Source organism: Rhinatrema bivittatum, chromosome 3 (genome assembly GCF_901001135.1).
Source record: "Rhinatrema bivittatum chromosome 3, aRhiBiv1.1, whole genome shotgun sequence".
Classification (NCBI taxonomy): domain Eukaryota; kingdom Metazoa; phylum Chordata; class Amphibia; order Gymnophiona; family Rhinatrematidae; genus Rhinatrema; species Rhinatrema bivittatum.
Window position 1 is genome coordinate 197516399 of NC_042617.1, and position 24253 is coordinate 197540651.

General features: G+C 46.5%; 1 protein-coding gene across 1 annotated transcript in view; it reads left to right on the forward strand.

The window, feature by feature from the left end:
* LOC115087204 overlaps positions 1-24253 on the forward strand; it is a 48251-nt gene that overhangs the window by 14784 nt on the left and 9214 nt on the right. Inside the window, exon 3 of the mRNA XM_029594087.1 lies at positions 15855-16031. Within this exon, the coding sequence (XP_029449947.1) occupies positions 15855-16031 (177 nt within the window). The remainder of the gene's footprint in view (positions 1-15854; positions 16032-24253) is intronic.

The following is a 24253-nucleotide window of genomic DNA, read 5'->3' on the forward strand; positions in this document are numbered from 1 at the left end:
TGGCTATTTCACTCTCTCACTCTTCCTGTGACCTGCTGAAGAAATTACTCATAATTTGGATCTTACTAGCAGAAATATTTTGAATTGGGTAACATGGCTGGCAGACGTTTGGCACAAAGATTGAAAATTAGTTTCTCTCAAAATCAGATAATTAAAATCAAAATTAAAGATGGGAATCTGGTGTTGGATAATGTTAATATAAGGGAGCGTTTTACTCAGTTGTATGCCGAGTTCTATAAACTGTTACCTATCTGGGGTACCCATGCCTGTGCTCGATTCTGAGCCTCAAGATTATTTAAATAAGGAGATATCACAGGAGGTTGTGTTGGTTATGCAGGATTTGAAAGCTGGTAAAGCACCCGGATTGGCTGGCTTTTCTGCAAAATTCTACAAGATTTTTTGTGGGGTTTTGGTCGGCCCTCTTACCTGTATGTTTGATTACTTATTGGAAGGAGGGGAGTTTTCCTCTACTTCCAATCTTCCTGGTATTATGGTCCTAACTAAGGAGAGGAAGGATAGCACCTTGTGTGGTTCATATAGATCTATCTTTCTAATAAATATTGACCTTAAGATTCTGGCTAAGGTCTTGACGGGATGTCTCAATGGAGTTATTTCTCACTTGGTCCATAAAGGCTAGTCAATCTTTATAACCTGGCCGCATGACAGCTGATAATGTGAGGAAATTCCTGAATTTAATTCATAGAAACATAGAAACATAGAAATGACGGCAGAAGAAGACCAATCGGTCCATCCAATCTGCCCAGCAAGCTTCACACTTCTTTTTTCTCATACTTATCTGTTTCTCTTGGCTCTTAGTAACCTTAGGTTCTATTTCCTTTTCACCCCCACTATTTTTTCTCATACTTATCTGTTTCTCTTGGCTCTTAGTAACCTTAGGTTCTATTTCCTTTTCACCCCCACTATTTTTTCTCATACTTATCTGTTTCTCTTGGCTCTTAGTAACCTTAGGTTCTATTTCCATTTCACCCCCACTATTAATGTAGAGAGCAGTGATGGAGCTTCTTCCAAGTGAAATATTAAGTTTGATTAGTTGGGTAAGCGGCAGCATAGCTCTCTGCCATTGAAGCAGGGAGCTATGCTGGATATGCATTGAAAGTGAAGTATGCCTTGAAAGTCACATTAACTATCATCAAATATTGAAAAGCCTAATAATTGGTAATTGAATAAGCCTAATAATTGGTAATACGTATAGCCCATAAACCCATCCCTGTTTTGTTTTGTTTTTTTGTTTGTTTTTTTTTCTTTTTTAATTTGGAGATGGCAGCCCTCCATCCTTCCGCTCCGCGAAGGTGGAACACCAACCACTGGCCACTGGCATCCCGCACCGTGAATGCCTCTGTGGCTACTGCCGCTCCGTGCAGTGTTTTGCTATTTCACTATTGCCAAAGAGAGAGTAGTTGCCCTCTCTTTTGATTTCTTTGATGCTGATAAGGCATTTGACAGAGTACATTGCTCATACCTATTTAAAGAGAGAATGGGTCTAGAATGAAATGGGTCTAGAATGACATTTTCTCACATGGGTTCATAAGCTTGATGCCTCTCCTGAGACATGTGTTAAAATCAATGAGGGTTTTTCTGATAATTTCAAAATGTGATGAGGCACTAGGCAGGATAGCTCTTTATTCCTTCTTTTATTTGATCTTAGAATGGATCCCTTTGCAGAAAGGAACCCTGGGATTATGGGTATTCTGGTGGGTGATGGACACCCACTTAAATTTATCCGGTTAATTTAGACAGGATATTCAGCTGCACGGCTTGTTGTCACAGAGCAGGGAACCAGATGGATAGGTATTTCCCTGACATGAGCAGGGCCAGACTCTGGAGCATGGCTGGAAAGGATCTTCTGCTGACCAACCACCTTCCCCGCAGGTTGAGTCCTTGGGTTCTGGTGGCCAGTAGGACTTAGGCTGTAAATGGAGACAAACTTGGTCTAGGAGGCTATTATTGAGTCATTTAAAAGGCACTGCATGTGCTGGCTCTCCACGAAATTTTCAAAGAGTGTCCCATGTTCGTGACTATTCGTGGATGTAATATTCGCAACAAAGTAGTGAGGGCGGATTTGAACAGCTTCCCCAGGTTGGCTACAAAAGGAGGCCACCAGAAATGTGGGTCCTGCACAGTTTGTGACACTACTGTGGAAGGAGACAGATGGGTTGATCCAACCACGGGGTGGAAAGTGATACACAGAGTTTATGAACTGTACTACGACCAATATAATATATACCATTGTATGCACTTGTCCTAAAGTATACGTTGGACGCACAAAAAGACCGGTTAAATTGCGCATAATGGAACACAGATCTAGGATCAGAAATAATGTGTTATCAGTATCGGTACCTCTAGTTGAGCATTGTATTGAACAAGGACACAGCTTTGAGGATCTTAAATGGACTGTTTTGGAGAAAGTGACCAGAAGGGCTCCGTTTGCTGATATTGCATCTCTGCTTAACTACAGAGAACAATTTTGGATATACAAACTACAAACTGAACATCTGGTTGGACTTAATGACCAGATTGACTGGTCATCATTATTGTGATTTGGTTATTCTATAGATTTAACTTCATTCCTATTGGGAGTTAACGTTGAGTTACGCCATTAGAGGGTCACATGATTTGGTCCCTTTAAAAAAGAGGACACCGAGAATGGGAACTTAGGTTCTCCATTTTGGAAGAGGATCAAGGCAGCCCATTGCGAGTGAGCCGGTTCAAGATTTAAAATAACATATGGATAAGTACTTCTAAGAAAGGTTACAAGGAGATACAAGAGCTGAGATGATCCGTTGGCGAGTGGTGACCCCTGAAGAAGAATTCATTTTTGAAACCTGGCCACGTCGGGTTCAAGCGCTTCTGTGTTCAGCTCATACAGCTAAGTGTTCCTTTCACGTCGGCATGAGTTACAGCCTTATTGAAATAAACATTTTGTCAATGAAATAACATTGTCTTCTAAACATTGCAGTGGCGAACTGTTCCCATTTTGAAGTTTGAATTTTTGAAATTTTTGACAAAAACATTTAAAATATATTTGAAATTTTTTGATAAAAGCATCTAAAATAAGCAGGTGGACTGTGGTTCGTTCATGATTAAAATTAAAGATAGGGTTAAGCTGGATGGTACCTTTTCACATTTATGAAATGACCACCTTACACCTTATTAAGATTTATTTTTACAATAAATTAACAAAAGAAGATTAAACATAAAAAACAAAAAGATAAAAACATAAAAATATTATCATTTAAGATTTTTGGTGGATGCAGGTTTTGATTTGGATATTACCTGCATCGATGGATTTTGGTGATTTGGGTTTGTTTCCAATGGATTTCAAAACAACAGAGGACTCTTGAAACTTTGGCTGCAGCCTTTAATCAGCTGAATTCCAAACTGAGTGATTCTTCTACCTCCAGCTCAAATGCATCATCTCCGGTGGTTACTGGATGAACTACAGTTCCTTTGCCAGCCCCTACTCGTTTCTCAGGAGATTCCCTGATGTGTAGGGGCTTCCTAAATCAATGCTGTATGCATTTTTCTTTACAACCGGCGTACTTTTCTAAAGCTGCTCCCAAGACTACATACATTTTGTCCTTGTTGGATGGAAAAGCCCTGGCCTGGGCTTCGCTTCTGTGGGGAACGTGATGATTCAGTCTTTAAAGACTTGCCTGGGTTTTTGGCTCTTTTTAAGTCAGTTTTTGATGACCCCGCTCGCCAGTCCATTGCTGGTTCTGCACTCCTGAACTTACAACAAGGAACCAAATCACTCTCGGACTACGTGATCGAATTTAAGTCACTGTCTTCCAAACTCCTTTGGGATCTGGGTTGCCTGCGAGCAATATTTCTACCGAGGCTCAACCCCCGCATAAAAGATGAAATTGTGCCCTGGGAGTTACCTGCTACCTTAGACTCCCTTATGGACCTTGCTGGGTGTATAGACCATTGTATATGCGAACACTCTGTTGAGGTAAAACCTCTTAAGAAGCAAGTATCCAGAGGAAACCGTCCTCGGCCCATTTCGTCAACTCCGGTCCAGCCTTTATCTAATCCCGAAGAGGAAGATGAGCCAATGCAACTAGGCCGTAGCCACTTGACCGCCAAAGATAGACGCTATCGCAAAAAGATGGGCCTCTATGTATTGCGGGAAGACTGGCCATGCAGTCCAAACTTGTCCTATCTGTCCGGGAAACATGCAAGCCTAGTTCTGACTGCTCATTCTCCTCCACTGACCCTTCCTGTTTCCATCATCTCTGGGCCTCTTGAGTTTGCCACTCAAGCACTGTTCGATTCGGGTGCAGTTGGGAAGAAGATTGGTAGAACACCTACGACTTCCCACTGAACCAGTACCTACACTGCTTACCATGCAGCCTATTTGCCTACGCACAGGATACCTGCATACGGAAACCATTATGTTTCTGGTTTTGGAAAAAGCCATCCATCTCATAGTGTTACAGAAGGCCTTCCTGTTCGAGAAGGCCTTGCATACTGTTATGGGAGCACTGAGGGAGCGGTCCCACTCGAGGGGATTGTGTGCCCTTGAGCCTCGGCACAGACCCAGATGAATCCAAGAAGCACCGAGGGTAGCTGAGGCACGTCCCAGCATGGGTGGAAGCTGACAGTCCAAGCCTCTGCTGGACCTGCATGCTTCTGGAACCAACAATCATGATGTTGGTAATGAACAGTCCTCTGACTGTTCCCGGCCCTTTCGGATCTGCCACTGGAATGGCAAGAAGCAGCAGGCTGGACTCCGGATGAGGGCAGATGAAGGCTCAGGACAAGGCACTGGAAACGAAGACACAGGAACAAGGCACTGAAGACAAGGACTCAAACGAGGCAAGGTTCAAGGTATTCAAGGAATTCAGGCAAGGATTCAGAAGCAAGCGAAGTACTGGGTTGAGCCCTACCACGCAGCATGCCTTACACAGCCCACCATAACGGGCGGACTCAATGGGTTGGTCACGGACCACGCTAGAGTGTGAAGCAGGCTCCAGATGAGGTGTGGAATAGCTGAAGCTGGAACATGGCGAAGATACTGTAGAAGCCTGTACCAAGGCACGCCCTATACAGCCCATCCTAGGCTGGTCACGGACCACGCGGCAATGGCACAGGTTCAGTCAGAGTCTTAGGCATGGACGGACAAGTTCAAGTATCCGAGGGCGAGACAGAGTTCAAAACACAGGACCAAGACGGGACTTGGCTTTAGGCAAGGCTACAGGACCAAGACGGGACTTGGCTTCATGCAGGAGGGTCCCTCCGGAGGCTTGAGCTGCGGACATGAAGAAGGATGGCGACGAGGAACCAAAGGTAGCGGGCATCAGGACAGGATCACTGACATCAGGAATGGAACTGGAACATGAACATCGGGAACAGGTAACACAGGACATGGAGCTCCAATGAAGAACATGGACCTGACGGAGCGCTGGAAGGCAAGACTTCCAGGAGCAGGAAACTCCGATGCAAGGCAAAGCAGAACTGAAAGTGAAGCCCTTTTATAGGCCAGAAAGCAGGCAACTCCCTGGGAGGAGTTCCGATGGGCCACACCTGGCTGGCCCTATAAGTATAGAGAGAAGCTGCGGGCTGACCCCTTAGAGAGAAGGGTGGGGCCCAAACCAGAAAGTCCAAGCTGAGACTGGAGCAGGCCTCAAGCAGGCCCTGATGACATTGAAGGCCTCCCAGGCCGTGGAGCAAAATGCAGAAAGCCAGTTCAGGTGAGGCCCCGGCTTTGGAGCGGCCTCCAGAGAAAGGTGAGAGGCCTCCCGTGGCTCCAGCTACGGGAGGAATCGTAACACATAGTACTTGGCATACCATGGTTACAAGACCACTCTCCCCAGTTCAACTGGTCCTCTATGGAACTGTCACAACGGGGGCCTGATTGCCATGGCAGATGTCTAAAAAAGATCACTCCACTGACATGTATGGCTACCACTTCTGCACCTCCTGGTTTACCACCACAGTATGCCACATTCCAAGACGTATTCTCTAAGCAAGCTGCAGATGTACTGCCACCACATAGGCCGTTTGACTGTGCTATTAACCTAAAACCCGATTCTGAGCCGCCCAGAGGAAGCGTTTATCCCCTTTCCATATCTGAGACTGAGGCCATGTCAGCCAACATCCAAGAAAATCTGCAGAAAGGTTTTATTAGACCCTCTAAGTCTCCAGCAGGTGCTGGATTCTTTTTTGTTGGCAAAAAGGATGGATCCCTTCGCCCTTGCATTGACTAGAGTTCTAAATGAAATTACCATCAAAGACTGGTATCCCTTACCCCTAATTTCTGAATTATTTGATCGGCTCCAGGGGGCAAAGATTTTCACAAAATTGGACCTGAAAGGTGCCTACAACCTTGTCCATATTAAAAAAGGGGATGAGTGGAAGACGGCCTTTAATAGCCGTGATGGCCACTTCGAATATTTGGTAATGCCTTTTGGCCTGTGCAATGCCTCGGCCGTTTTTCAAAATATGATGAACGACATCTTGCGAGATCTGTTGTACCAGTGTGTTGTCGTATATTTAGACAATATCCTTATCTTCTCCCGGGACATACAAACCCATCAAGCTGACATCATCACGGTCTTACAGAGACTCCGGGAGAACTGTCTATACGCCAAACTTGAGAAGTGTACTTTCCATAAAGAGTCTGTTCCGTTCCTTGGGTATATCGTGTCCAGTAAAGATTTTCAAATGGACCCTCAGAAAACTAAAAGCATACAAGACTGGCCTCAACCCACCGGAATTAAAGCTCTACGTCAATTTCTCGGCTTCACGAACTATTATCGCACGTTTATCAAGAATTACTTGACTTTAACCGTGCCTCTCACCGCTATGACTAAAAAGGGGGCTGACCCTTCACATTGGTCTCCAGAGGCCATCTCTGTATTTCAAATACTTAAGGAAGCCTTTCTGAAGAAGCCATGCTTACACCACCCTGATCCACATCGGCCATTTATTGTGGAGGTCAATGCCTCGGATGTCGGTGTGGGGGCTTAGTCAGCACAATGATGTTCATGTGCTGCACCCTTGCTCATTCTTCTCTAGACGCTTTTCACCAGCAGAGAGAAACTACGGCATTGGCGATAAAGAATTGCTTGCTATTAAGCTCATGTTCGAGGAGTAGCGTCCCTGGCTAGAAGGGGCTCAACACCAAATAACCGTGTTCATGGATCATAAGAACCTGGAATATATCTGCCATGCTCAAAGGCTTAACCATCGCCAAACTCGATGGTCATTATTCTTCAACTGGTTCAATTTCCTGCTTAAATACCGTCCAGTGGATAAGAATGTCCGGGCAGCTCTTTTACTCCAGAGGATGTGCCAGATGAACCTCACCACATCATTGACCCTAAAGAGATAATGCTGGCTGCTACCCATTCAGTTCTCACAGGCAAGACAGTGGTCCCCCAGATGCTAAGGAGAAAGTTGTTGAAGTGGACTCACAATTCAAAGATAGCGGGTCATCCAGGACAAGCCTGTACTCTCGCTACTTTACAGCGGTATTATTGGTGGCCGTCTATAAAGAAGGGCGTTCAAACATATGTAGAGTCCTGCGTTACTTGCACCAGGCAAAAACCTCCTGCCGGCCATCCCTGGGGTCTTCTCCAACTGCTGCCTATTCCGGATAAATCCTGGACTCACATTGCAACTGATTTTGTGGTCAACTTACCACTGTCTAATGGGAACAATACAATATGGATCACTGTAGATCGTGTCTCAAAAATGGCATACTTTGTGGCCTTACCCGGACTGCCATCTGCCCCAGAACTGCATAAACTATTTGTGCGACATATTTTCCGGTTACATGGGATGCCCAAGCATATTGTATCAGGCAGAGGTGTGCAATTCACCACCAAGTTCTGGAGAGAATTATGTCGTAAGTTCGACATCGCATTAGACCTGACTTCTGCCTATCACCCCCAATCTAATAGACAAATGGAGAGAATGAACAGAACCCTCAAGCAGTTCATTCGGGCCTATGTCAACTCTAGGCAGAATGATTGGGCAGAACTGCTACCCTGGGCAGAGTTTGCATTAAACTTGCATCTGGCGTCCGCTACTGGCTCCACTCCATTTCAGATAGTCTATGGCTGCCAGCCGCTTCCACCACTTCCCATACCATTATCTGGAACATCACCTGCTGCTCAGGCTACTGCGGATGAGATTCATCAACTCTGGACTAAAACCAAAGAGCTTCTATACAAAGCTGGATAATGAGCAAAAAAATTCTATGATGCTCATCATCAAGTGGCTCCCCAGTTCAAGCCAGGAGAAAAGGTATGGCTCAGTACCAAACACATTCGGCTCAAGCTACCTTCAGTTTGATTTGCTCCACAGTATATTGGACCCTTCACTGTCCTTCGCTGCCTGGGTTCATTAACTTACAGCTTGAAATTGCCGCCTTCGATGAAAATACACAACGCTTTCCATGTTTCACTCCTGAAATCACTCATCCTTTTGAATTTCTCTGACAAAACACCTGATCCACAACCTTTGGATGCTGAAGAAGATATCACATATAAAGTTGATGACATCCTGGATGTACGTAGAAAGGGAAAGAATTGGGAATATCTCATTTCCTGGGAGGTATACGGACCCGAAGAGAACAGCTGGGAACCTGCGGCCAATATACTGGTCAAGGAGATGCTACATCGTTTTCATCTCACTCATCCTAGGAAGCCGAAACCCCCTGGGAGGGGCCCTAAGAAAGGGGGTACTGTTGCGCCCGGTCGCAGGCGGCTGCGATTTCTACTGCTCACCTCTTTTCTCCCTTCTGCTCCTAGTCTGGGGAGGAAAGCCGTCTCCGCTTCTCCACGCCGACCCTCATGGCGTTCCCGGGACAGCGTGGGCACTCCTGGCAGCCATCTTACTTCTGGGTTAACTTAGGGCACGTGCGCGTCTGGCCGCTTCTTGAGCACGTCATGGCGGGAGCCTTGGGGGCGTCCCCACCGCATGACATCACCTACTTCTACTACTTAAGCTCAGCTGACCTTCAGTATAACGAGTTAGCAAGGATTCCAGTCCTGCTTATTCCGCCTTCCTGCGACTGGTTGTTGTTCCTGTCTGAGTGTTCTCGGAACCCACTCCTCGGGGGCCTCGCTCACACTCAGGGCTATCCACTCCTCGGAGGTCCTCTCTCACTGCCTCTGCTCTCTTTCAGTGAGTCCTGCATCGTTCTTTGGACAACCTGGCCCTGCTCCATTCCAGGTCTTCTCGGTGCCTATGCTTCTATCTACTTCTTCAGTGCCAAGTGAGTACAGTGCCTGCTCTCCACCTGCCTCTACCTTCACTGTGTGGATTCTCGGGTTACCCCACTCTGCAGACCACTACCACATCCATACCATCTTGTGCAATTTGCTACCAGCATCCGGCCTACCTCACGTTGCGGATCACTACCGGATATCGCCTGCACAGACAGCAGCAAGAGAAAGTATTCTTCAGGGCACCCCACGCTGCGGGTTACCACCGGCTCTCTATTACCTTGTGTACATCCATCTACTATCTCCGGCCTAATCTGCACTACAGGCCTCTACCAGAGACATCCTACACAAGCACCACTGAGAGGAAGTGTTTCCAGGACCATCCCGTGCTGCAGGCTATCATCAGAAAAGACCTGCTTGCAGGTCCTACATCTTGGACTAAGTTCATTACCTGTTCCTCGGGTACCATTGCAGTATAATAAAGTTATTTCTCTGTTTCTCGGTTGTCCATTATCACTGAGACTCTGCCTGTCATGGTGAGTTACTACAGGGCTCCTCCCTGAGGGTGGAGTCTACCCTTACCACGACCCAGGGGCCCGCTGTCTAACTCTAGACACACAGAAGATAACAGTCAAGCACTGGAGACAGAAACAGAAGGCCCACTGTGAACTCAGACCACAGGAAGGGTTAGGCAGGATGAGATAAGGAATGAACAGATTAGACAAGACAAGGAAATACAGAAGGCCTGAAGGCCAAGGCAGGGCAAGGAAGTACTACAAGGCCTGAAGGCCATAGGCAGAATTGAGTAGGATAAGAAGGCTTAAGAGCCACAAGGAAGAACAAGGGGGCCAGAAAGACCACAAGTCAGACAGAGGGCCAAGGAAGCCAGAAAGCAAAGCAGAAGGCCACAAGGGCCAAAAGCAAGGCAGGAGGCCCAGGGGGCCCCAGGGCAAGGCAGAAGACCCAGACAGCCATTCAGCAGGAAAGCAAGGCAAAGAGGGCTAATGCAAAGAGCCAAGGTGACTTGATGAAGAGGTAATGAGTTGTGATAGAGGCAGGGCTAAATAGGGCTGGCCCTGCTGAATCATGGGAGCATCAAGTAGACTAGGATGGGAGCGAGCGTAGCTGTGTGTTGGATCTCTGCTGGCAGGGAGGCTGCCTAGCAGTCAGGATCATGATATATGCAGCTGAATATCCCCATATTTGGGGCCACTTAGCTGGATAAGTCTATTGAGCAGGTCTAACCTAGACGGATAAGTTATCCAACTAAGTCTAACTATTGCTACTTAGCCAAATACCTTTTCTGCAATATAGCACTGCTCCAATCTGCTCACTGCCGATCTACAACTTATCCAGCTAATTCGATAGCCGGATTAGTGACTTATCCCGCTATCTAGTGGCTTCTGAATATAACTGAATATTCAGCAGTTGCTAGATAGCCAGATTTGCTAATGATATTATGTTTACTTTGAGCAGGCCTGAAACTTCCCTGGAGATTGAAGGGTTTGGGTGGTTTCGGGTTTCAAAGTAAACATCGATAAATAAAAATTTCTCAATCTTTCTCTTTCAGAAAGTGCAGTTTCGGAGCTGAAACTTAGATTCCCCTTTAAATGGGCAAAAGAGAATGGGGGTGGCAGGAGATGGCCAATAAAATTGATATGTCACCCTCAAGCAATACAGGAAGTAGGAGGAGAAAATAACAAAATCAATCAGCTCAAAAAAGCAGAAAAGATATCTAGAAAGTGCAACAAATCAAGAGAGAAAAATCGGAAAGCTGACTACAAATGCTCATAGTTTGGGTAATAAAATCCTAGACCTGCAGGCCCTTATGGTGGAGGTGGACTTGGACATTGTTGCTGTTATGGAGACATGGTTCATGAATTCTTATGATTGGGATTCAGCCATGATTGGGATAACTTGTTAAGGAAAGACAGAAAGGACAGAAAAGGGGGAAGAGTAGCTCTTTATGTCAAAAACAATGCAAAGAGCTCCTGTCTCAGAGAACGAGTCCAATCTATGAAGGCCAGAGTGGCAGACCTGGAGGAGCTGAGGCAGACAGAGGTATATAGATGAGACCTTCAGGGACATAGTTGCCAAGCCACAACTCCAGTCTGACATCCTTGGTTCTGCCTTGGAGGAGGAAGGTCTCATGATTGGAGAGCATCAACCTGGTGCAGCAGGAAATGATCCTGTAACAAGGACCTGCTCTCCAGGTGGTGCATCATCCTCTCGCCTCGAGAATGTGTCTCCCAGGGCTTCTGCCAAGGAGGGAAGGGTTAGGTCAGCTGTCATAGTTGATGATTCAATTATTAGGTGTTACGCGCCCTGGCCGCAGCAGACCCGCGGCTTGGCCCCCTCACCTCTTTCAAAGTGATCCAGCACCCAATCCCTCGTCTCTGGAGGCTGTGGGCTGCCGGCTCCATCCCTGGGCCGCCCCTGGGGCCTGTGGCTCTGCTGCAGTTCCTGATTTTCTTTGTCGGGCCTCTCCGCGTGTCCCGCTGAGAGACACCATTCCAACCAGTGCAGCGCCCCTTCCTAGGAGCACGCGCACAGCTGATCCTTTCATAGGGTCAGCGGCGGGAAACTGGCCACGGCCCCGGATGATGACGTCGGCTAAGCTCTGGTATATAAGGCTGGGCTCCGCTCTCTCAAATTGCCTTTGCAACAGGTCCCCTCGCTAGTCGAGTACTTGTTGCTTCTTCTGTTCCTGGTTCCCGATCCTGATTGCCTTCGTTCCTGTTTCCTTGTTCCGGTGTTCCTGTTCCTTCGTCTCTCCTTTGGATTGCTAACCTGGTTTGACCCTGCATTGCCTGACTACTCTGTTGCCTCTCTCCAGCCCCGGACCTCTGCATTGCCTGTCCATGCCGTTGCTTCTCTCCATCCCTGGGCTTCTGCTTCATCTGACCATCCTTTGACTCTCTCCTCATCTAGACTTCAGCCTTGCTTGCCACTGCTTCCAGACTGCCACCAGCCCAGAACTCAGCTTGCTTAAAGACGCCTCTTTAGCCTTTGTCCTGGACGTGGTTCATTCAGGCTTCGGCCTGCTCTTGCTCGGGCACCCTCTGTCAGACTGTGTTCCTATTGGCGCCCGGGTCTCCGGGACTCTGCCTCATCCAGTACAGACTGATATCTACACCAGTTGCTGCCTCTGGGCTGACCTCGATCCACCCACTGACGGAGGCCACCTAAGTCCAGCCGGCCCCGGCATCCAAAGGCTCAACCCGTGGTGAACAAGGGCTGGTATTGGTGAAGCACCAGTCGGCCTCCCCTCTGCCTGCCAACGGTGGGGACCTGTAGGATCCCTCCTATGGGTAGCGTCAAACCCACCTCGGCCCAAGGGTCCACCACCGGCGCAACAGACATCTGTAGCAGACTTGACATTTATAGGTGAGGTGAACTTACCAGCCCCAGCTTGCATGCTGTTATGGTGTCCAGGGTCTCATCCATCCCCTCAAAGATGTCTGGTCCCAGCTATTCAATCAGGTACTGATCCATGGGAGTTAGGACTATGAGGCAAAGGACTCCTCTTCCCATCTGGTTCAGATACTTTTTGCAGCTCACCAACTTGATCTTCAGCAGGGTCTTGATGTCGAGATAGCAAAGGCCCACCTGCTCTCCGTCCTTTTTATTCCACTGCACTGGGATATGGTCTGGGTGATGGTGCGCCATATCTGGCTCTTGGCTGCCCTAGACATCTTTGCCACACAGTTCCCAAGCAGCATGTTGTAGTTGTGGAGGACCCCAGCAATGAGCATCTCAGTGTTCTTGACGCCGAACTCTTATATTTGAAGATGAGTCCGCCCTGCTGCCTAGCTGCCGGATGTTTGGGTTGCCACTTCCACTTCCAGAGAGGTGTCACTTTCCTTGCTCTCGCTCCCATTCTCCCCTTCCATCTCTGTCTAGCTTTACCCTGCTATCCTCCTCCAGCCACAGTTGCCTGCCTATCCCCTTTCCCCTCCTTCTATCTCTTCCCTCCTCTCAATCTCTATTCCTTATGTCACTTCTCCTACTCCTCCTACCACTCCTAGCCTCCTCCTCCCCCTCCTCTCCTCACACCTCTCCTCTCCTCCCATGCCTTCCACAATCCATCCTCTCTACCATGCCACACTCCTCCACCATCATTCGTCACCACCACTTTCCACCACACAAAGATAAACAGACACACTTGAAAAACACACAAAAACTTACACACACAAATAAAGACAAGAGACAAAGGTAAAGGTAAACAGATGATAACAGTAAACAACAGGACAACTCATCAGAAATCACTAAACTCCAACTCTACTATCCAAAAACTCACCTCCTCTCCCTCTTCTGACACACCCTCAAAGATGCAGCTGCAGGAAGCTGGTATTTATATACAAAGAAATTAATACACCAGGTGTAAAATGACATATGACGAATAAAATGACACACAACATGTTAATGTCACACAACTTGATACCGAGTCGTATAACACAATAAAATATCACGATTTGCACAACTTACCTTCACGATGTGGTATCTCAGAGATTCCCTAAACGCCCTTTTTTTTTTTTTTTAGCACAGATGCTAATGCATATTTCTGCTTTATTTACAGCATTTTGATGATTCTAGGACTAAGTTAGTTGAATAATTTTAAGACTGCACAAATGCAGTCCTAAAGTTAGCTGAAAATACTTTGAAATATAACGTTATGCACCTTTCTCTAGTTTCAATGATATATACCGCACTCTAAACATGCCTTGTTACCAAATTTTTATCCAAACATTGTATATAATACCCAATATAGAAATGATATAGAAATGACGGCAGAAGAAGACCAAACGGCCCATCCAGTCTGCCCAGCAAGCTTTCGCACTTTTTTTTCTCTCACATACTTATCTGTTTCTCTTGGCTCTTAGTAACCTTTTTTTATTCTATTTCCCTTCCACCCCTGCCATTAATGTAGAGAGCAGTGTTGGACCTGCATCTAAGTGAAATAGCTTAATTTAGTTAGGGGTATTAACAACCGCAATAAGCAAGCTACACCCATGCTTATCTGTTTATTCAGGCTATGTAATTCAGTCATTGTTGATTGTTGCCTGAATATAGATCCACCTTTCTTCATTCCCCCCTGCCGTTGAAGCAGAGAGCCATGCTGGCTATGCATTGAAAGTGAAGTATCAGTCTTGCTCCCCTGCCGTTGAAGCAGAGGGCTATGCTGGATATGTGTGAAGTGTCAAACTTCCTCCCCTGCCATTGAAGCAGAGAGCTATGCTGGCTTTGCATTGAAAGTGAAATATCAGAGTTGCTCCCCTGCCGTTGAAGCAGAGAGCTATGTTGGATATGTGTGAAGTGTCAAACTTCCTCCCCTGCCGTTGAAGCAGAGAGCTATGTTGGATTTCCGTTGAAAGTGAAGTATCAGGTATTTTTTTGGTTTGGGGTAGTAAGCGCCGTAACAAGCAAGCTACTCCCCTGCTTTTATGTGGTTGCAAATCCTTTTTTCCACATTTCCTCTTGCCGTTGAAGCATAGAGCAATGTTGGAGTCGCATTATTGAATAAGGATATTCATCTCCAGGTAGTAGCCAATATTCCCTCAAGCCACCCCCATGCCGTTTGTCTTCATTCACATCCTCTAGACTTTATGGATCCACAGTATTTATCCCACGCCCCTTTGAAATCCTTCACAGTTTTGGTCTTCACCACTTCCTCCGGAAGGGCATTCCAGGTATCCACCACCCTCTCCGTGAAGAAATACTTCCTGATATTGGTTCTGAGTCTTCCTCCCTGGAGTTTTAAATCGTGACCCCTGGTTCTGCTGATTTTTTTGCAACGGAAAAGGTTTGTCGTTGTCTTATATCAACAGTTATGTTCGCTCTGCATATAAAGTTATTCACTTTTCTCTGTTTGCCATGTAACCAAATTGTTCAATGTATTTTCTCTATCATTATTATACGTTCTATGTAAACCGATACGATGTGAATACAGTTATCGGTATATAAAAACACTTAAATACCGGTAAATAAATAGCTGTGCTGCTGAATATCCAAGCAAAGTTAGGTGGATAAGTTTAACTGGTTAACTGTGCAAACCAACCAGTGGCTGACTAGAGACCTCATAATTCTTTAGTTATAAAGATCTATCAGTTGTTATGAACAGAATGCTAAACAATTTTGACCAAAATGCAAATGAAATTGCTGTATTTGAAAAAGTCATGGTTAGCCTGTGACATCATAAATCTATCAAACACAACTGGTGTTTAATGTGAAAATGAAAAATGTAATGCAGTGCATCATAATGGGAATTTTTAAAGGGACTTCAGAGAGTAAAACAGGCAGAAATGACCTTTTACAAAATTGCCCATTCGATGTGGGGGTTAAGTTACACTTATATGTCCTGTTTGTAAATAAGTTTACCTGGACTGAGCAGAGGTATTTTTGGGGCAGGACAGGGTAGGGGGTTTGGATTTATGCACATACTTTTGGATTTTAAAAAGTAAACACATTTTACTTTAAATATTCTGTGGATAATTTAGCAGGAGTTACTTATGCAGGTAGATTTAGTGGGATAGTTTTCAAAGCAGATTTATGCTTACAAGTCTACTTTGAAAATTGGTGTAAACGTATACATGTTATTTGCAGACATTTTTATTTGCAGTGTTTCAAAATTACCCCCTATGTGTGTACCTCCTACAGACTGCTGCAGAACTACAGGAAAAGACTTCAGATTCTACCTCTGAGAATACTGAACCTGAGATGACTGCTCCAAAGGCTCGTCCCTGGATCTGGCCACAAGGTTTCCGTAAAACCGGAATGATTTACATAGATAACGAAGGAGAATACTGGGCTGTAACTCGTCCTCCTTTATGTAAAGTAAGTAATTTATACAAACATCATGTTTGATTATTAAACCCTAAATGGCAATTTTTTTTAATATAAAAAAGTTTCACTACATGGTGAATATTGAATTTTGGAGAAACAATATCCTTATGGGTGTTTGATGATATTGTGCACCAAGAATAAGTTTCTGTAATCTGTACATTGTCATTGCTCACAAGAAAATATTTTCTTGGAAGGTAATTTTCAAGTAAAAGCATTTTTTCCCCCAAAAAATAAGCACTTTTAATAGAGTTACATTTGACCATGCAATCTTTTGCTTGCCTCATCCATGTTAGGATTTTGGAACTTTGTGCTGGGGTGAGGTTGATGTAACCTACAGGGAAGGCCCTGTAGGTTCTCACCGCCAATTGGCAGAGCAGACGGTGCAGAGACTGGCTGGAGCTTCGCCTATACCAGACCCTTTCCCTTTGGATTGAACCTTTGGGTTCCGGGGCCAGCAGATCTTAGGTGGCAGTCTCTGTGAAGGTCATAGAAGAGGTCCGGGGCCAGGTGGAGATCGAAAGTAGGCGGCAGACAGGGATATTGAGAATGCAGGCTAAGGTCGATTACCAGTAATCCACCCAAAGGCATGGAGAGGTAACTAGGTAAGGCCAGAGGGATGAAGGCAAGGCTGGGCAGGCTGAAGAGGCTGAAGGCAAGGCTGAGGAGACGAAGGCAAGGCTGAAGAGACTGAAGATCCCATGCTAAAGCAGCAACTCACACTATCGGTAAGGTTGTTGACTCGTTGCTGAAACTATTCTGAATTGCATGGCCAGGATTTAAATACCCGGCTGTGTGACATCATCAGGAGGCAACAGGGATATCAGCCACAAGGTTAAGTGCATGCCATGAGCTTGCACCTAGATTAAACTCTGGAGATGATGGTGGCGGCATTTCCTGGCCGTGTGGAGCAATGGCGTTCAGCTGTGCTGTGCTGGATGAATGAGCTGTCTCGTGGGTTGCCCTGTGAGCTGGAAACCATAACAGTAACCCCGCAAGCCCCCTCCTCAGGGCCCAGGGTTTAGGTTTGGAGGGAAACCGCCTGTAGAAGCCTTTTATCAGATGCAATGCTTAGAAGGTGTTGGCAGGCTCTCAGAAGTTCTCCTCTGGGCCAAAGTGCTTCCATAAGATGAGTTACTCATCTTTGTTCCATTGTCTACAGGAATCCAAACTTTCTTCTACTCCGAACAGTGTGTCTTCTTGCACTGTCACTTCCATGGGTGTGGATGGCCTTCTGGAAGGCCAGGAAAGAATCAACAGTTTCAGGAGTGAGACATGAAATTCATTATGGAGCCTTAGTGTAAGTAACGGGACCCACCTTCCGTTGAATGGGGTATGGTCCAATGAATTGTGGGGCCAGGTGAAGTGAAGGAACTCAGAGATGTAGATGTCAGGTGTTCAGCCATATTAAATCACCCTCCTTGAACTGTGGTGCTGGTTGGCATTTAGTGTCTGCATATTTCTTAGCTTGAATGGTTGCCTGTGATATTAATTGAGTAGTCTGAGTCCAGAGGTTGTGGAGTTCCTGGGACATGAGACTGGATGCAGGGCAATCCATGGTGAGAGGTAACGGGAGTGGAACCCACGGAAATTTCCCATACATGATCTGGAATGGGGAGGAGCCGGTGACAGAGCTTACATGGTTGTTAAGGGAAAATTCCACCCAATGCAGCAGGAAGGCCCAGTCGTCTTGCCTTCTGTTGACATACTACGTGAGGAAGGTCTTGAGGAATGGTTGATTCTTTCGGTCTTCCCATTGTCTTTGGGATGATAAGCTGTAATGAATTCCAGAGAGATGCCAAACTTGTGACAGAGAACCTGTTGCGATTCCCCCTGCTGCTGCGCTACAGGAGGTCTCTTACCTTCCTCCAGAGGCCGCTCTGAAGCCAGGGCCTCGCCTACGTTCCATCCGGGACTTGCTCCAGGGCCTGAGAGGCCTAGCTGTGCCTGTGGCTTGCATGCCTCTGTGTTTGGACTTCCTGCTTCCAGCCACGCCCGTTTCTCTAGGGGCTGGCCCGCAGCTCTCTTCCCCAGTTATAGGACCAGCGGTGGGCGGTCCTGGCAAGCTCCTCCCAGGGAGTTGCCTTCTACCTCCAGTATTTAAGGACTTTCTGTTCACTTGCAAAGGGCCTGCGGATCAGGTCCTACAGTCGTCTGTATCCTTGCTGATCCAGGTCTTCCATGATCACATATGCTTTGGTGGATCCCTGTCCAGTGTCTCTGCCTAGATGTTTGTTCCTGTGCCTGCCAGCCTTAAGGACTTCGGATGTGAGTATCCCAGCATCGGAGTTCCTGTTCGCCTGGAGTTTCCCTGCACCCTCCTTTCTTCAGCGTGGTCCGTGACCAGCCTTCCTGGGCTATGTAGGGCGTGTCTGGGACGGGGTGGTCCGTGACCAGTCTAGCTGTGCTGGCTGAGTAGGGCGCCCTGATGGACAGTGCCATGTTTTCGTCCAGCCTTGTCTACAGTGTCTGCTTCAGCCCTTGCCCGGATGTCTTCCTGTCTCTGCCTTGACCTACGTCCTCATCTGGTTCCTGAGCCTTCTGTCCTGTTGGGCCCTGGAGTGGCCAACAGGAGGGATTCGTCCCACGGGCTCTTGAGCTTCTGCCAGCCGAAGGGGCTTCGGATGTGAGTATCCCAGCATCGGAGTTCCTGCTCGCCTGGATCTTTCCTGTGTCTCGCTTCAGCCCTTGTCCTGATGTCTCCGTCTTGCTTCAGCCTGCTTCTGCCCCGTCTGATGTCTTCTGTTTAAGGACTTTGTCTGCCCTCGCCTCTGTCCGGCCTGCTGCCCATTGCCGTTCCCTGCGGCAGGTCCGAAAGGGCCGGGAACAGTCGGAGGACCGTTCATTAGTCAACTTCCCCGTGTTGGCTACCATGGGCATGCAGGTCCGGCTGAGGGTCGGACTCCCTGCTTCTGTTCCTGCCTGCCTGGCTCACCATGCCTGCTCAGCTCACCTCCCACGGTGTGGCTGGGGCTCCTCCCTGGCTTTCGCCGTGGCCCAAGGGCTCACCACCCGCTTACGGCGACCGCGCCCGCGCGTGCTCGTAACAGAACCTTCCAATAACAGGCTGTGAATTGAATGCCTCTATCAGACAGGATATGGGATGGTAGACCGTGTAGTTGGAAAACATTTTGGGCAAAGACACGGGCCAGTTCAGGAGCCAAGGGTAGCCCAGCAAAGGGCACAAAGTGAGTCATTTTTGAGAATCTATCCACTCTGAACTGTATTACCATTAGCGCTATATAAGACAGGGTTTCCTGGGGGCTGGCAACAGCTGTAGCAACCTCTGTAGTATCTTCAGTTAGGAAAGAACACAAATTTTTTTCACTGGGTGATGGCGGAATCCAAAAAAAAAATGGGAGAAGAAAAGTGACCAGCAAGCCTGCCTGGGATTGAGTTGCTGGGCCTTTGGAAAGTACTCTAAGTTCTTATGATCTGTGTAAATGTTGATCTTGTTTTGAGCTCCCTCTAGAAGGTGACGCCACTCTTCAAGAGTCAGTTTAATCGTTAGGATTTCCCTATTCCCAATTGTATAGTTCCTCACTGCTAGGGAGAAGTTGTGTGAGAAAAATGAACAAGGAAGTATCATCCCTTCTGTGTTATGTTGACTGAGGACAGCCCCTACACCAAAGAAAGAAGCATCTACTTCAAGCATGATAGGATTAGTGGGGTCCCGGTGTCATAGACATGGCCTTTGGGTGAAGGCTTGTTTTAACGTCTGAACCTCTTCAACCACTTCCAAGGTCCAGTTTCTGGTGTCTGTGCCTTTGCGTGTTATGGCAGTAAAAAGTGCGGCAAGAGTGGAGTACCCCTGGATGAATTGCTGATAGTAATTGGCAAAGCCCAAAAATCATTGCAGAGCTTGAAGACCAACAGGCTGGGGCCTTTCCAGGATGGCCTTCTGTCTAGTGGAATACATGAGTAGGCTGGTATTGGAGATAATATATCCTAGGAAGGGTAATTGTTCTTGCTCAAAGAGACATTTCTCTACTGTAGGTGGTTTTCTAGTATAGGCGGTTTTCATTTAAGTGCTGGAGCACTTGTTTCACATGGAATCTATGTGCGGTTAATGACTTAGAGAAAATGTGGATGTCATCTAGATAAACTAACATGGAGGAGTATAACAGGTCTCAAAAGATATCATTCACCATTTATTGGAAGACTGCCGAGGTGTTGCACAGGTCGAAGGGCATTACTAAGTACTCATAATGCCCATCTCTAGTATTAAAGGCGGTCTTCCACTCATCTCCTTGCTTAATATGGATGAGATTGTATGCTCCGAGATCTAGTTTTGTGACGATCTGGGCTCCTTGCAGCCTATCAAGCAACTTGGATATTAGTGGTAGAGAATAGCGATCCTTTCTTGTGATGGAATTAAGGCCCCTGTAGTCTATAAAGTGTTGGAGGGTTTTGTCTCTTTTTGCCATGAAGAAAAACCTTGCTCTGATGGGAGAAAAGGACGAACAGATGAAGCCTCTAACAGGATTTTCATGGATATAATCACTCATGGCCTTGGCCTTAGGCTCCAAGAGGGGGTATACTCTCCCTCGAGGAGGTTCATTGCCAGGAATGGTGAGGAGGTAATGTTTCAGCCTTCTGCTTGGAAAATACATCGTGATATTCTGCATTCTGAGGAGGCAGTCCCATTTGAGTGGCTGTAATGGTCAGATGAGCCAGAGGAGTGATAGAAGCAAGGCAAGTAGAGGAACAGGCTAGGCCCCACTGGGTCAGTTCCAGTGAATGCCAGTTGATGGCGGGCTGGTGCTTTTGAAGTCAATGAAATCCCAGAATTATGGGATTGACTGCTCAAAGAATGACATAGAAGATAATCATCTTGGAGTGCAGAAGGAACTATACTTTCTGTGAGCTGCCCCAGGAGGGGGTCTCCATAGGCAGAAGAGATGGTGAGCAGCTGGTTCAGAGGTACAGTGGGTATGCCATGGAGCAGAACTAAGGCATGATCAATGAAGTTTTCCCCTGTGCTGGAGTCCAGGAAAGCTTTAGAGAAGTGGCTCTGATTATAGAGACAGGAACGATGATTTTGGGAGTGGAAGATGTTCGACCTAAGGTTGCCTCATCGGTTAACCCTAGGCATGGAAATCGCTCTGTTTCTTGGGGCAAGGTGTCCATGACCTGAACTAAAGGTCCCAAAAAACAAAGCAGAAGATGGTCTAGAAAAGCCAGGAAGCAGATAAAAAGCATAGACCAATCATCTTAGTTGCAGGGGTATATTTTTTAATGGAAACAAGGTTGAATAGTACAATCATAAACAGTCCAAGTCACCTGACTCTGGCCAAGTTCCGCCTATACAGTAGGCTGCATCAGGGGCTTTTCCTTGGTACAGACAAGTTGCTTATCATGGAATGTGTAAAATCCTTGATTATTGATTCTCCATCTTCAAGAATACATTATACTAATGCTGTCAATTGTGCCAATATTCCTTGAACGCATGTGTAACTCTGCAAGGATCGATTCTTAAAAACCTGAGACTTCTCGCACGGTACAATCTGAACTCCTGAGCAAACATAAATAATTTTGATTAAGAGATTTTTTATTAGTAACCAGGTTTTTAGGAATCGATCCTTGCAGTGTTATGCATGCATTCAAGGAATATTGGCACAATCGACGGCACTAGTATAATATATTCTTGAAGTACAGCTACTGTGATGGAGAATCAATAATCAAGGATTTTACACATTCCGTGATTTTACACATTCCGTGATAAGCAAGTTGTTTGTACCAAGGAAAAGCCCCTGATGTAGCCCACTGTATAGGCGAAACTCAGCCAGAGTCAGGTGACTTGGACTGTTTATGACTGTACTATTCAACCTTGCTTCCTTTAATAAATATACCCTTGCAATTAAGACGACTGTCTATGTTTTTTTATCTGCCTTGTGACCAGAACAATACATGCATAGGTCCATTGTTGGCAGCGCTGCTTCTCCTCAGGAGGTAGGTGGCTACGGCCCAAATGCATGGGGTCCTCTGGGTGTTTACCCTCAGGGGCCTGTGGTGTGTGTGGAGAGGGTGGATTTTGGAAATGCGGAGCTAGGAGGATTGGTTGAGGCACTTTATATTCTCGAGCCCTCTCTTTGGTTAATATGTCCTACTAAAGCAATAAGACCGTTCAAGGACGTGGGAAATTTCCATTTTGTGAGTTCATCCTTTATTTGGCTTGCAAGACCCCGAAGGAAGACTGGTTAGACTAACCTCACTCCAGTTTAATTCAGATGTGAGCGTCCAGAACTCTATTGTGTATTTGGAGAGTTTGAGAGCCCTGGAGGACCTGTAGCATTTCCTCCACTAGGGAGGTGTCTCTTCTGGGTTTGATGAATACCAGGCAGAATTTGTGCAAAAAGCCCAAGAGATTCTGGAGCAGAGGGTCTTCTTGCTCCCAATGGAGAGAGGCCCAAGCCAGTGCAGTGCCCCCCAGGAGGGAGAGAATATGCGTGACTATAGCATGATCATCTGGAAATAGAGCAGCCTGAAATTGGAAGTGCGTCCAACATTGGTTAATGAATCCCCAGCATTTCTTGGGGTCTTCTATGTAGCGTAGGGAAGCTAGGAGTTGCGGTACTGGTCTGATGATTGCAGGCAGTATCAGCGGGGAAGGAGCCGCTGGGGCTAGTGCAGAACCTGGGTTCAGGGTATCCATCTTGGCAAACAGTCTTTCCAGGGCCACAATAACCTGGTTGAGTACCTGCTTTTGATCCTGTAGTCTTCAGCCAGACCGGTATTGCTTGGAGTGAGGACAGGGCCACCGAGTCTATGGCCTCAGCAAACTGTTAGGATTGTGGACCCTTGTGTTGGGGTAGGTTTTCGCAACCTACAGGGAAGGCCCTGTAGGTCCTCACTGCTAAGAAGTGAAGTGGACGGTGCAGAGTCTGGGCTGGAACTTCACGTATACCAGTACCATTCCCCTTGAGTTAAGCCTTTGGGTTCCAGGGGCCAGCAGATCTTAAGTGGCAGTCTCTGTGAAGCTCAATAAGAAGGTCTGGGGCCAAGTGGAGGTCAAAGGTAGGCAGCAGGCAGAGATAATGAGAGTCCAGGGTATAGGCGCTGGCAGGTGGCAGTCAGGGATGGCAAGAGTTCAGGCTAAAGTAGGTCAATTACAAGTAATTCATTCAAGGACAGGGAGAGGTAGCTAGGTAAAGCCGGAGGCTGGGCAGGCTAAAGAGACAAGGTCGAGCAGGTTGAAGAGATGAAGGCAATGCTGAAGAGATGAAGGCAAGGCTGAAGGCAAGGCTGAAGAGACTGAAGATCCCATGACAAAGCAGTAACTTGCACTACTGGAAGGGTAGTTGACCCATTGCTGAGGCAATTTCTGAGTTGCACAGCCAGGGTTTAAATACCCGGCCATGTGACATCATCAGGAGGTGCTGGGAATGTCGTTTCCTGCGGTGGGGTCTACAAGGTTTGGTGCGCACTCCTTCATGCACCTAGAAGCACACCCTGGTGGTGATGATAGCAGTGGCGTTTCCTGGCCCACACAGAGGCGTTTGGCTGGGTTGCACTGGGTGAGTGAACCAACTATCAGGCTGCCCTGCAAGCAGGTAAATATAACAATCCAAAGCAAAAAGCTCCTTCTAAGCTCTAATATGTTTGAAAATTTCACATCTATTTATTTATTTAAAAGTTTCATATACCGTTGTTTAGTAGTATACCATCACAACGGTTTACAGAAAGGCACATAAATAAGTTTGGTTTGGTTTATAACTTAACTAGTAGGTGCCAATAAATTTTCGGTTACATGATCAAATAATATACTCTATATGGATCGTGGATTGGGTATTCCAGTTATGATTAATAGACTATCCATACATTGAATGGCAAGGGTCTTTGGAAACACTCTCTCCTCTATTCCTTTTTCTACTGTTGCAGAAGTATTGCCTTTCTCGTATCTACTTTTTCGCTTTATACTTCTATGCCTTTATTCTTCCTCAATTCCTACACAATTCATTAATTTTGCTGATTTAGACTTTTTGTTTGCATGTATACTTTCCTTTTTGATGATAGGGGGATAATTTTCAAAGGCATTTTCACTGGTAAAACAGTGCTTTCCCTCTAGAAATTGCCTGCCATAAAATTGTTCACCCAATATGCAGGTAAATTTATACATAAATAGCCAGTAGGCTCGTTAAGTTTACCCGCTATTATGGAGGTGGACCCCTTGCCCGAGGTAGTGTTGGCGCCACTCGTGGGGGAAGCCTCCACGG